This window comes from Lactuca saligna, chromosome 4 (assembly GCF_052625555.1).
Source record: "Lactuca saligna cultivar CGN05327 chromosome 4, ASM5262555v1, whole genome shotgun sequence".
Lineage (NCBI taxonomy): Eukaryota > Viridiplantae > Streptophyta > Magnoliopsida > Asterales > Asteraceae > Lactuca > Lactuca saligna.
Genome location: NC_136420.1, coordinates 152,271,799 through 152,284,719, shown reverse-complemented (window position 1 = coordinate 152,284,719; position 12,921 = coordinate 152,271,799). Strand labels below are relative to the sequence as shown.

The following is a 12,921-nucleotide window of genomic DNA, read 5'->3' as shown; positions in this document are numbered from 1 at the left end:
GAGAGAGAGAGAGAGAGAGGCTCATTTGAGAACCTATACTTTCCTGAGAATTCGAGAACCAAACAAGGACCGCTAGATCAAAATTATAAAGGGTTAGGATGTTTTGTGGCATTTTTGTAAATACCTGGAAATAAAAGGGACGGGGGCATCCTATTGAAATTAATCAGGGACATTTTGGGGAATCTGTAACTGATACATTTAATCACATCAAGTCTTTGTCCCCATCTCTCTATCTTCATCTCGTATCTCTCTCTACCTTTCATCGTAGCATCTCCGACCATCCAGATCGGTGACGACGAATTGAAGAAACAATAGACCGAATGTGTTATAAGGATCGACGAATCAATGACATATGGTACCAATGGCCATCTCAATCGTCGAATCTCAAATCCTAAAATCGCCATCGGAGTAGAATCGATCATATGAGTGTGATATGATGTGAAGAAGAACCACATCACTGTGTGTATCTCGTTGTAATTTTATGTTTTGTTGTCGGTATTAGCGGGAGTGACGGCGACACTGATCCGATTTACATGTAAGATTTGAGTTTCTTTCACATCTGATTTACATTTTTTAAAAGTTAATTCATGAGAACGTGACGGTGTTGGATAATCCGACGTCGTTTCTCACGCCTTTACAGTTTGAAATCTCGTACGAGTGTGTTTCGCCTCTTAAAGAAGGTATGTTCAACAACTCCTTCATGTTTAATTGTCTTCATGCTCATTAGCTTGAATTAGGTTTAATGACGTTATAAAGTTGTATCTATTGATTGTTAGGGTTTCTTGATTCAAAATTGGAGTACATAATTTGTTCAATTATGTTATTTTACTAATCATTGGTAGGATTTTTCATTTGATTTTCAACTTACATTATAAGGCATATGAACAATATAGAAGACATATCGACTACAACTTTCCTGGAATGGGAAGTGGTCTAGTTGTTAAGCAGGATCATTATCTGGAGGAACTACTGTTCTTTTTTACTTATCCACTTGATTTAGTTAGAACCAAATTGGCTTACCAGGTATATAATCATCATTCCCACATCTTTATTTTAAGGGTTAAATGCAAAAAAATAGCTACATACTTTTTTTAATATGCAATTAGTCTTAATTTATTTGTGAGATTTTACGAGCAACTCCTGAAGCTGCATCTGCTGATGCTGCTGTTCAAACAGCTAGACTTGCAAATAAGGCTCCTTCAAAAGAAAAGGGTTAAGCAAATATACTCTCTTTTTTCTAATCTTTTCCATTCCCAACTTTTGAATAACTCATTTTTCTGTTTTGTTATTTATAATAATACTTTTGTTAATAGGGATAAGACAGATGATGGCCTTACATTCGGCTTTCGCTTCACTGTGCATCAGTATCAAGACAAGGTACATGAAAGACTCTGCTCTTTGACTTTATATTACATATTACTACTTATATTCGCAAAGTGTTTTAACTTTTGTGTGGTCTGACTTATGTAATTCACATATGAATTACATGTGATTCACATGTAATTCACATATGAATTATATGTAATTCACAAGTAAATTACATCTAATTCACATGTAAATCACATATGAATTACATGTGATTGACATGTAAATCACATGTAATTCCCATGTAAATCACATATAATTCACATGTAATTCAAATTTGAATTACATGTGATTCATATGTAATTCACATATGAATTACATGTGATTTACATATGAATTATATGTAATTCACATGTAAATTACATTTGATTCACATGTAAATCACATATGAATTACATGTGATTCACATATAATTTATATATAAATTACATGTGATTTACATGTGACATCTGATTCACATGTAAATCACATCTGAATTATATGTGATTCACATGTAAATCACATGTAATTCATATATGAATTACATCTAAATCACATATGAATTACATGTGATTCACATGTAAATCACATGTAATTTCCATATAAATCATATATAATTCACATGTAATTTAAATATGAATTACATGTGATTCATATGTAATTAACATATCACATGTAATTCACATATGAATTATATGTGATTCACATGTAATTCACATATGAACTACATGTGATTCACATGTAAATCACATATAATTCACATATGAATTACATGAGATTTACATGTAAATCACATATACATCATATGTAATTTATACGTGAATCACGTGTGATTCATATGTTAATCACATATGTATTTTTGTGAGTATTTTTGCATCAATCAATTTTTTTTTAATTTTTTGTAGATTTAGAAGAAATTGTGGTGAATATTGAAAAGGTGAAGATGATAAATTAAAGAAAAATATGGAAATATTGACACGAAGACATAAAAACGCTTTGAAATTTTGTACATTTTTTTTGTTTATAATATTTTTTTTATCAAATAAAATACTTATTCTATTATGTTTATAGATTGGTAAATAAAATGAGTTTTTTATGATATACTTATGAATATTATAGTATAAAAAATATGAATATATGCATTTGAAAAAATATGAATATATGCACCAAATTTTTTTTTTTTTTTAAATGCAGTTGCATTTTTTTAATGCAATTTTTTTAAATGCAGTTTGTTTTTTGAAAAAAATGTAAATTTCTTTAAAAAACTTGCAGTTTTTTTTATTAAAAAATGTTGTTTTTTTTTTTTAAAAAACTTGCAGTTGTTTTTGAAAAAAAATGTAGTTTTTTTTTACATTGTAGTATTTGTTTTGAAAAAAATACAGTTATTTTTGATAAAAAAATGCAGTTATTTTTGAAAAAAATGCAGTTTTTTTTTTTTTTAAATTGCATTTTAAAAAAATATATATTTTTTTCATTTTTTTTTTCCTAAAATACATGTTCTCTATAAAAAATTAAAAAATCTGCATTTATTTAAAAAAACGAAAAATACTATTTTAAAAATAATCTGAAAATTTGATTTATGATATAAATTTTTAGATATTTATATTAATATATTAAATAACATAAAAAAAAATTAAATATTAAATGAGATTGGTAAGATGACGATCATATCATTAACAAATTACTTTTGATCGAATGCTCTATTTTTAGTTTTCGAGTTCTCGGGAAACTTTAAGTTCCCAACCGATCTCAACTATATATATATATATATATATATATATATATATATATATATATATATATATATATATATATATATATATATATATATATATATATATATATATATAACTCTGAGATTATTGAAAGTGGAACTTATAAGAATGATTTTAATTTTATAGATTTTAGATTTTCATAGAAAAATATCAAAGTTGACATTGCTAAATACATTTGAAATACAAGAAGTGTTGACGATTAACATTTACCGTTCTTGATTTGAAATATTTATTTTCTTTTTAGTTTGTTTATTTATGTTCATTTTCATATATGTTCTTTTATGTTTTTTTTTTATAACTTTGTTCATTTATAATGGTTTGTGCTTATTAATTTAGCACCTTAACATACATAAACAACAAACAAACATGTGAACAATATAAATTGTTAAAAGAACCAACATAAAAAAAAAAATCATTTATATGTTGGTGTTCATTCGGTCAACATAAACGAAATCATTTATATGTTGGTGTTCATTCTGTCAACATAAACGAACAAATATTAAAAAACCATTTTCATGTTCATTTTGAATTCAGATTTCAAATAGGAGGTGACTTGCATGTTATTCTAAAATGCTGTGACACATCAAATGGTTCATCTTTATAAATGTTTATCAACGCCATATATTGTGATTATATGTTGCATGCGTCCTTGTGTGCTCGGGTCTTATTTGTAATCGTGTTTATAAGTCTTGTATTAGAAGTTGTATATATTGGTGAGCACTAATTATATATATCTTACGCATTCGCATGCTCTAGACTCTAGAGCATGCTTGGGAGTTAGGATCCACCATACATGATACTTGGATATGGAGCGCGTGCATATGATGATTGATATGTGATATGGATTCATGTTACTTCAATAAGTACATAACTGGTTTATTGACATGGTTTTCTAACGTATGTTTGTGAAAATTTTGTTTATCATCTATTCAACAGATACCATTTTAAGTCCTCACTTACTTGGTCAAGGGTCCACCACTAAGGCTCATTGTAATTTGTACGTGAATGGAACTATGAAAATGTATTCCTTACAAAGGCCTTATAAGGCAACAATCTCTGGTATCGTGGCTAGATACAGATGTATATATAACCACTTAAATATCATGAAGGACAATCAGTTTATTGGTTGTGAAGTGACTCTACAGGAGACATGTACATGCAAATCAAACAAATGCATTTATAAATGTACGGATTTAAACTCTTACAAACTAAAGTCTAAAAATGAATTTTATTTCATCTTAAGTTAATTACCATAATCAAAAACGTTCACACTTAAGTTCATCTAGTTCATCAACATAGGTTAAAACCCAGGAAATATTTACTAGTTCCAAGACTTTTTCACCTAATATTTGGAAAAAGTCAATGCTCAAAGTAAATTATTATTATTCATGTTTCATCTTCACACTGTAAACCAGCCTTGATGTTCTGCAGTGTGTTTGAAATAAGTGTATCAAACGACTCCACAGATTCCACACTTAATTTTCCACCTGTAGAGTCATCGTTTGTAAGGATTTGAAATCCAACGGTTAGCAACGACCCGCCTTCTTCCAAAACTTGATCCTGTCCCTTTGATCTGATCAGTGAAGGCCTCGTTTCTACCCCATCAGGAAGAATAGCAAAACCAGAAGGTAATATAGCAATGTTGCTAGAGTCACAGCCACCCATCACAGACTGCATGTTTGTCACACACACTGGCGCACACACTACCATGGATTCGTACGTGTTTGTCGAAGTGTCCTGGATCATCCACATGTTTTCCTTCGACTTCATTGTCTGGATCATAAAAACAATATTAAATATATGATAGAATTTAAAATGTTAAAAAAAAAAATAATAATAATAATAATAATAAATTCTCACATGGATGGAAACACTATTTCCTCGATCTTGTCCTTTTGCTAAGTTGGCTATAGATTGGACTGGACCTCCATTTGACATTATATCCCACTGAAATATTAGGCGATGATATTATATTATATTATATAGTGGTTTGTATGTATATTGTCCATAAAATTAATATGGTTTTACCTCATTTCTTCGGGTTTCGTCTCGTAGGAAATCGAAAAGAACAGTATGAGAAACAGGTAACCATATAGAGGAAACTGCACATAGTATCACCCCTAAAGGTTCACCAGGATCATTTAAATTCTTCCTGGAAGCCACGCGTATGTCATCTCCAGTTTTACTTGGAATTTTTTTCCATGTGTGATGGCTCGACCCTCCTAGTGCTCGACTAAAACTCCATGTCATTCTCTCTGCCAATTTGAATATACTTTTCCTCCCAGCCATTGTAGGAATACCTATTTCAATACATAGTCGTATTCCCGATAATTTTTATAAAAAAGATAAATATATAAAAGAAGTATGAAGTGGTGTAAATTTAAATACCAGTAGAATCTTTAGTAGGAACGTTAGTTGCAAGGAAGAACACAAAACGCTCGCATTTTTGCTGCAATGTGGCCATCCAATGCCTTGCTCCAAAAGCTACACCACTATTGATGATTCCTCTATACATAGAATGAGCTACGCTTTTTTGGCATTCCAAATGCTCTATCCATGTCACCTGAAAAAAAAAAACATGTTTTATATATAAATTTCAAGAAAAGAATAGTTGGCTTTTTGGGGTGAGGGGTGAGGGGCTTTACCTTACAGTGACCATTTGAATTGTCCTCGATGATGCAACCAGAAGGACGTTTTCTACACCTAGAAAGAGAGGCGTCGATGTTTTTTTCTATGTTGTCAACTGAAATATCTACAATTGCCCATTTATTAGCATTCAACTGCTTGGAGTATCTCACAAAATATACTTCTCGTGTTGCCACCAAAGGAGTTAGCATTTGCAGCTCTACAAACATCTGTAGTCAATGTGATAAGTTAACCAAATGTGGTCCAAAATTATGTTATCAAAGATACCATGATTTGAAGTATGTTACTCACCAATTGAACAGTGCCATTTCTATTAGCACCCTCCCCATTGCAGATTACATCAAGGGTAGCTGCTTTTGAAATCATGCATGGAAACATCTCTTCATATTGTTCCTACAATAACAAATCCACATTACACAGTGACAGTGACAATGACAGTGACAGTGTTTTATAAATGCAATGTACCACATCCATGAAACTTCGAACTAGCTGTGGAAGATCAGCAAAGACAATGCCACAATCTCTAGAAGCTTCAATGTGTCTCTTATGTTGAAATTTGCTTAAATTCTGAACGTGAAACTCCTTCAAGTATTCATCATAGTTAAGTATTTCTCGACCTGTCTCAAAACTCCGTATCCACAGTGGGTCCGCAGCACCAGCCATCTTTACAAGCTCTTCCGCAGCCAAATTAACAATCTCCATTATTCTACAAGTTTCAATACCAAACACACCACTACACAAATCCAATGAGCTTCTGTTTTCATGGTCATTTCCCGTAGAACATGAGTTTGTAGGTGATGTTCCCTTTGGAAATTTCCCAATTGATGTCCTCAGCTTCTCAATCTACATGCAACTCTAGTTTATTAATAAACATTGAGGTGCAAAGTATTAACTATTTATGAATAAAGAAGTAAAAAAAAAAAAAAAAAAAAAAAACCTCAGTTTTGAGTTTAGAATTTTCGATGCGAAGCTGTTGTTCATCGGTGTAATTGGTGGCATCCTTGCTAGAGCTACCAAATCCACAGTTAGGACAAGTACCCTTTTTGATAGTGTCCCTTAATAACCTATTCTCATCACGTAGTTTATCCATTTCTGATTTTAACAATGAATTTTCATGGCGCTCCTGTATAGCCTGCAATAGCAACATAGTTTCATAGTCACTTTTTGTGTAACCTCAAATATATATATATATATATATATATATATATATATATATATATATATATATATATATATATATATATATATATGACTTTTTTTTTTTGTATCATAAATGTAACTAAAGATGGACAAAAGATTTCAAAAACCGGTCCTAAAAAGCAGTAGAGTGATTAGGACCGGTCTGGTTAAAGGACCGGTTTAAAACCCGATTTAAACCGGTCCTATTTTTGAAACCGGTTTCGGTCTTCAGAATCTCTTTTGGTCAGACTTATTGGAATACTAAGTTTTTTTTGGGAAAGAGTGTTGGAATACCAAGTAATGTTTAAAGCTTGTAATTTTAAGGTATATAAGATATTTTGTTGAAGGTTTATTTTTTTAAATATATTGTGATGCTAATTACAAAGTGATTATATAAAAAATGTTCAACAAAAATGAATAAAATTTATCTTTCTTTGACATAAAAATCCGATGAAAAACGACCCACACTAACTAAAAGTTAATGAAAAAAATTCTAGACTAAAAAATTATAAAATTTCCATAAAAAAACCTTGATTTGGGTACGACGATTTTGAAACCAGAACTTGACTTGTCTAGGATGAAGCCCTAATCGCTTGCTCAACTGTTGTCTTTGCTTTTCATCCGGGTGTGGTGACTCCTTAAATAGTCTGCATTTGGAAGGTCAACATTGATTTATAACACAAATCAAGCATTTTATATTTGAAGGAAGAACTTCTCATCATATATTAATTGTATGCCATTTTGTTACTTCAAATTGTGATATATATTTATGTGTATAATTGTTACATGTTCAATCTAACAAAATTGTCCTTAAAGAATCAATTTCAATAACTAACTTTACTTCACTTCTTCAGGGATTATTTATATTTATTCTTATTTGCAAACTTTTTAAGGTTACATAGATAAATGATTTGGATGTGTAATATGTTTTTGGAAGCTTAAATTGGTGTACGTAGGAACAAGACATAGAAAGTGACTTACCACTCCTCTTAAGCTATTTGACCAACAGGCAACAATAATGAACTTTTTTAATAATTCAGAATAAGTTGAGTCATACCACAAACTCAAAGGACCACATTTGTCATTAAACAAAATGACTTTGTATATTTATATTTGTATTTATATACACATGTGACAATATTGTGCCAAGCTTTACCACATCACCTTTAAAATATGGGGACACACATGCTTGTGGTTAGTTGCTGCCTAGCCTTTCGTGACCTTTAGTGATACATTAATATTAAATTATTTAAGAGAAAGGAAATAGCTTTACATGATGAGCTTTATATTATATTTTATTTTATTTTAATTAACAATAGCTTTACCTTTTTTTGGTGTTTCTTGAAGCTGAATTAGTGATCCTATTCAATGTATTATCATCTTACCCAACTACCTCCATTTTGTTGCAAAGATTCTCTGTGGGCTATTTTGATGGAATGTCTACCTCTCACTCATTATCTACCGAGTCCCTCGAACCAACTGAGTCTGTGTTCTTGATAAAACCGAGTCACAAGTTACCAAATAATCAGCTATCGAACGCTTATGCTTCCCCTCCTTTTTCTGGTAAAATTATATGACCTTTGGAAAACTATGGGTCTGATAATTAATGTAAGATTCTTTTGAATTTGTATCTCAAAAATTAAAACCGGTGTAACTAGATTCGTAATGTTAACAATCGTTTTTACGAACCATGCATCAAATTGCACCATTAATTTAGACGGAAGAAAAATCTACGCAATCAGATAATAAGATCTAGACGATTTTGTGATAGTGAAAGTGCGATTGTGTAAAAATTCACAGCTAAACGAAATCAATCTCGGATCAATTTCAACCTGATCAATTGCATGTTGAATTATGTGCGTGTTTGTGTCTGGCATGATGATTTTAGGGGTAATAATTGAAAAGCATGTGCAAGAGGAGAAATTAATAACTGACGTACGCTTCCATTTCACGAATTTGTTCGGCGGTGTGACGGTGGTACTTTTTTCTCTTCTTACTTTTGTTCTTATTGTTATCGTCGTCTCCGTCGTCGACGTCAGGATCGGCATCGAATTCATCATCCGATCGTGATCTCGCCGGTCCAGAATACTCACTGCTGATCTCCGTCACCGTCGTATTAGCACCGACGTCATCTGCTCGACCATCCGCCGCCTCTTTTATATCACGAAAAATCCCCTATCAAAACACCAAAATCAAACCATAGAACAAAAAACTAACGAAAATTAAAGCATACAGGAGATAAATTACGACTTACGAGAGTGAGAGCGAGAGATGTAGATGGAAAAAGGTCTTTGGTAGAAGTCGGCGGATTATTTTCATTCGAAGACGACATGACCATGGCAGTATTTGGTTTTGCTTTTTTTTTTTTCTGCTTCTGCTATGAGTTGGCCATGGCGTTGATGATGGTAAGTCTGCTACTGCTTCTACTCAATTGTCTGAACTGTTACTATGGAGGTGGGGTCGGGGTTGAAGAAAACAAAAGGAGGAAATGAAGTCGCAACGTTTTCTATGCTTTTCGTCTGTGTGTGGGACTGTGACGCTGAGAGAGAGAGAGAGAGAGAGAGAGAGAGGAGCCACGCAGAAAACGCAATAGCGGGGATTGGTGGGGGTGGGGGTTGGGGGGAGGGGGTATGGGTCGTGGAGGAAGTGAGTGGGGGCTGGTAGGGGTTGACCGTTAGATATTGTTGGACCAGTAGCCTCCTCCTTTAGTTTCCAACTATCTCGTTTCCTTTGTGGAATTAACCAATGGTTAACTCTAGAAGGTGATGTGTTTAATGGGGTTAACTCTAAACTTAATGTGTTATGATAATATGAAATACCAAAGAGAAATTTTCAAATATAACTAAAACATACAATCTAGTGCTAAAAAAATATAAAAAATACTTTTTTTTAAATAATAAGTATTTAGAGGGTTTTCTATGGATTCATGTTAACGGTCAAAATTTAATAATATTTTCTTAAGTAGATATCGGTCCACAGTAAAGTATACGAGTCTGCAGCACTCAGTCCCACAGTAAAGTACATGAGTCTGCAGCACCTTCTCTACAGACTGGGATACCATACTGCAGAATAATATGTATAACTTTTGATAAATCAAATTTTTATTCTAGAAAATCAATAGTGTCTTTGGTTAAAAAAAAACTTAAAAAGGAACTTAACATACTGCGAACTTGCATACGTATTGCGAATCTAACACTATGTTCAATTTTCTATATAAACTATGCAAAATCAAGCAAATGACATTATGTGGTTGTGGAAATTCTTCGATTAAATCCAACAAATGGAAAAATGTGATTATGGAAGTTCAGTGATCATAAAGACCTCAAGGACTATCAATAACACAAGAGAAATTATATGTTTGTCTAAAAATGGTATATTGTTTTTCATTGTCTATTTTCTTCCGATTAACCTTAAAAAACTGTTTCTTAATTTCAAAGGGGCCACAATGTGTTTATTTGTTAGGTTAATAATGAAAATTTTCAATAATTATTTTTGAAAGGTGAAATATATAGGAACTTGAAGATATCCTTAGTTAGTAATTGGGTTTTGTTCTTGGTTGTAACTATTTACAAGTTGTAATCTTTAGGTCACTTGTATTTTTACATTTAGGGATTATGTAAGTTTTCTATGTATTCAGAGTATCAACATTTTTATATAATACTAGTTGAACTCATAAAACCAGGAAACTGCTCAAATTAAATGACTATAAAATAAGTATGAAAGTTATAACTTAACAACTGATATAAAGAACAATAATTAAAGACCATATGTGTAAATAAATGAACAAAGAACAATCATATATTGAGATAGATTGTCTAGCAAGATTGTTGAAAATGTGTAAGGAGAACCACAACCTGGTTCCCTTTTTATAAACACGATTCAAGGGCATGAAAGATAAATACCTACTGGCAGAAGATAATGAAATAACTAAGTAATATAGTCATTAACTAGAAATCTTTACATCCCAACATACATTAACTTATATTACGAAAAAAAAAGACAAAATAGAAGTCAAATTCTTCCGATCTTCACACCTCCTTCTAAATAGACACCTTTCAGATAATATTTGCCTTCGGATATGACAACCTTCGGTCAGTAGCTTATTGTTGATCTTCTGCTAAGGGTCACTTCTAGGTTCAACAATCTCCCCCTATGTGACCGTAGCTATTTTTTCTTTAAAGTTCTGATGTGTTGTTTAGGAAGTCAACTACACTTCTAAAAAGATTTCGAACAAAAAACATACATTGAATATGCTAACTTCCATCTTGATGTCAGCAGTGGCTTTAGGGGTTTCAATCAAGTAGATGATTCCTAGTTCTCGAGTGTTTGTGATCCTAAAATCTTGATTTTTAATTCCTTCAAGACTTGAGTCCATCTCTTTAAAGTGAACCAAATGAATTAGAGAGATTATCTCAAAATCAATTGCAGTTATCTCAATAGTTTTTCTTTGGATATAAGTTTTGATTGGAATGAGGGTTGCTTTGGTTGTTTCCTTTGAGGGGGTCCTTTGACTCGGTTCTTGGAAATACATAAGAGATCAACAGGGTTTGCAATGGGGAAGTCTTCTTCAATGAGATAATATTCTTGTTCATTTGTTCTCTGGAGATCATAGGAGTAATACGAAGCTCATTTGAATGAACGAGCCTTGAAGCCTTTGACTTTAATTGTGACTCTTTTGGACCATCCCATGCCATAGATTCTTTTTTGATGCTTGGAGTAAAAGTTCTCCAATATCTGTCTTTATTTGTATAGAGGGTCGCTCCTAGGATTGAAGGTTTCTAGAGAAGGGAAGATTGGAAATTATTGCACGTTTGGTGAGATAAGAAGATCCCATTCAAGCTCATAATTGAAAGGGGCATTATAAGCTTCGTAAGGAGCAATATCCTTATCTTCAATCATCCGAATAAAGGACTTCCATGGATGAAATAGAGGATCCACATCAATTTCTTTTGAAGGAGAAGGAGGGACAACTCTCTCTTTATCACATTGTGCTTGTAGAAGAGTTCCTTCCAGACAATCCTGGTGTTCTTGTCCTAACTTCTGTTTACTTCTTGTTTCTTTATTATATTTAAAAATGGGCTCTGTCTGAGGAATAACTTCTTCTACAGTAACTGTGACAACCCTAAAGATTTGGATCAAGCAAGGTCTAAGTTGTAACCCTGTTACAATAAAATCTTGAAAACCAAACGAGCATAAGTATATGTATATATGTATACACACTATCGAAATCATATTTTCGACAACCTCTTGAAGGTAAACAAGTTTTAACAAAGAAATATTAGTCAAATAGATGTATATGATGGGTTTTGGTCATAAGACATCCTATGTGCTCATACAAACCCTAATGCTTGGATCTAGGTTTCTCTATTGTACATGCTTTGAATCCAAGACTATAAACCCTAATTCTAGCATATGGAAATCAATATTAACATATAATTAGGTTTAAGATATTACCTTGATTGTTATGTAGCAATAACAATCCTAATTCCTCCTTGAATTGACTTTGGAAGGCTTAGAGTCACAAGTGTCACTCCTCTAATGGCTTACAAACACCAAGAACAAATGGAGAAGGTATAAAGAGAGAGGAGAGAGGTAGGAATTCATCCTTAGGACTTCTTGGGAAGGCTTAGACGAATTCATGAGCCTTAGGGGGTTTATATAGGTGTAAAGATTAGGGTTTTAGTCCTTATCCTTATCTAGTTGCTTGCCCACCAAGTAACCATAAGATAAGTCTTAGAAACCCTTATCCTAGTCGAATTCTAAGGCATTATCTCCTCAAATTCGTTCACCCTATATTTAAGATAATCCTTACCTTATTTTGTAACTATCACATAATTACAAATCAGCCCCTCTAGTTTAATTAATTACACTTGATCACAAAATTAATTCCTAATTAATTATTGACCAATATTAATTAAACAAATATGATTTCTCCTTTAATATATTATTCTTATAACATATTAATAAATCATAATAA

General features: G+C 32.1%; 1 protein-coding gene and 1 long non-coding RNA gene across 4 annotated transcripts; one reads left to right on the top strand and one right to left on the bottom strand.

Moving 5' to 3' along the window:
- Nucleotides 1-257: 257 nt before the first annotated feature.
- LOC145038867 (uncharacterized) lies at nucleotides 258-2,445 on the top strand. Of its 2 annotated transcripts, XR_013679604.1 has the most exons (4): nucleotides 258-535; nucleotides 641-1,212; nucleotides 1,314-1,377; nucleotides 2,250-2,445. It is a non-coding gene; the product is annotated as an uncharacterized LOC145038867 (long non-coding RNA). The 2 variants fall into 2 exon arrangements; XR_013679603.1 differs by having other exon boundaries at nucleotides 258-1,212.
- A 1,883-nt stretch (nucleotides 2,446-4,328) lies between these two features.
- GL2 (HD-ZIP IV family of homeobox-leucine zipper protein with lipid-binding START domain-containing protein) lies at nucleotides 4,329-9,541 on the bottom strand. Of its 2 annotated transcripts, XM_078991468.1 has the most exons (11): nucleotides 9,199-9,541; nucleotides 8,884-9,119; nucleotides 7,474-7,591; nucleotides 6,703-6,897; nucleotides 6,231-6,608; nucleotides 6,057-6,158; nucleotides 5,765-5,974; nucleotides 5,508-5,682; nucleotides 5,148-5,419; nucleotides 4,980-5,066; nucleotides 4,329-4,892 (listed from the first exon to the last, which is right to left on the bottom strand). In XM_078991468.1, exons 1-11 carry the CDS (start codon nucleotides 9,280-9,282, stop codon nucleotides 4,506-4,508), a joined length of 2,244 nt encoding a protein of 747 aa, XP_078847594.1. In that variant the 5' UTR covers nucleotides 9,283-9,541; the 3' UTR covers nucleotides 4,329-4,505. The 2 variants fall into 2 exon arrangements, with proteins under 2 accessions (XP_078847594.1, XP_078847595.1); XM_078991469.1 differs by lacking the exons at nucleotides 8,884-9,119; nucleotides 9,199-9,541 and adding an exon at nucleotides 8,330-8,862.
- Nucleotides 9,542-12,921: the final 3,380 nt, after the last annotated feature.

Coding starts and splice junctions, on each gene's coding strand:
- GL2 (XM_078991468.1), bottom strand. CDS start 9,282: ATGGTCATGTCGTCTTCGAATGAAAATAATCCGCCGACTTCTACCAAA. Junction 7,592..8,883: donor CAAATTCGTGAAATGGAAGC/GTACGTCAGTTA, acceptor TTCCAAATGCAG/ACTATTTAAGGAGTCACCAC. Junction 5,683..5,764: donor ATTCAAATGGTCACTGTAAG/GTAAAGCCCCTC, acceptor TTTTTTTTTCAG/GTGACATGGATAGAGCATTT.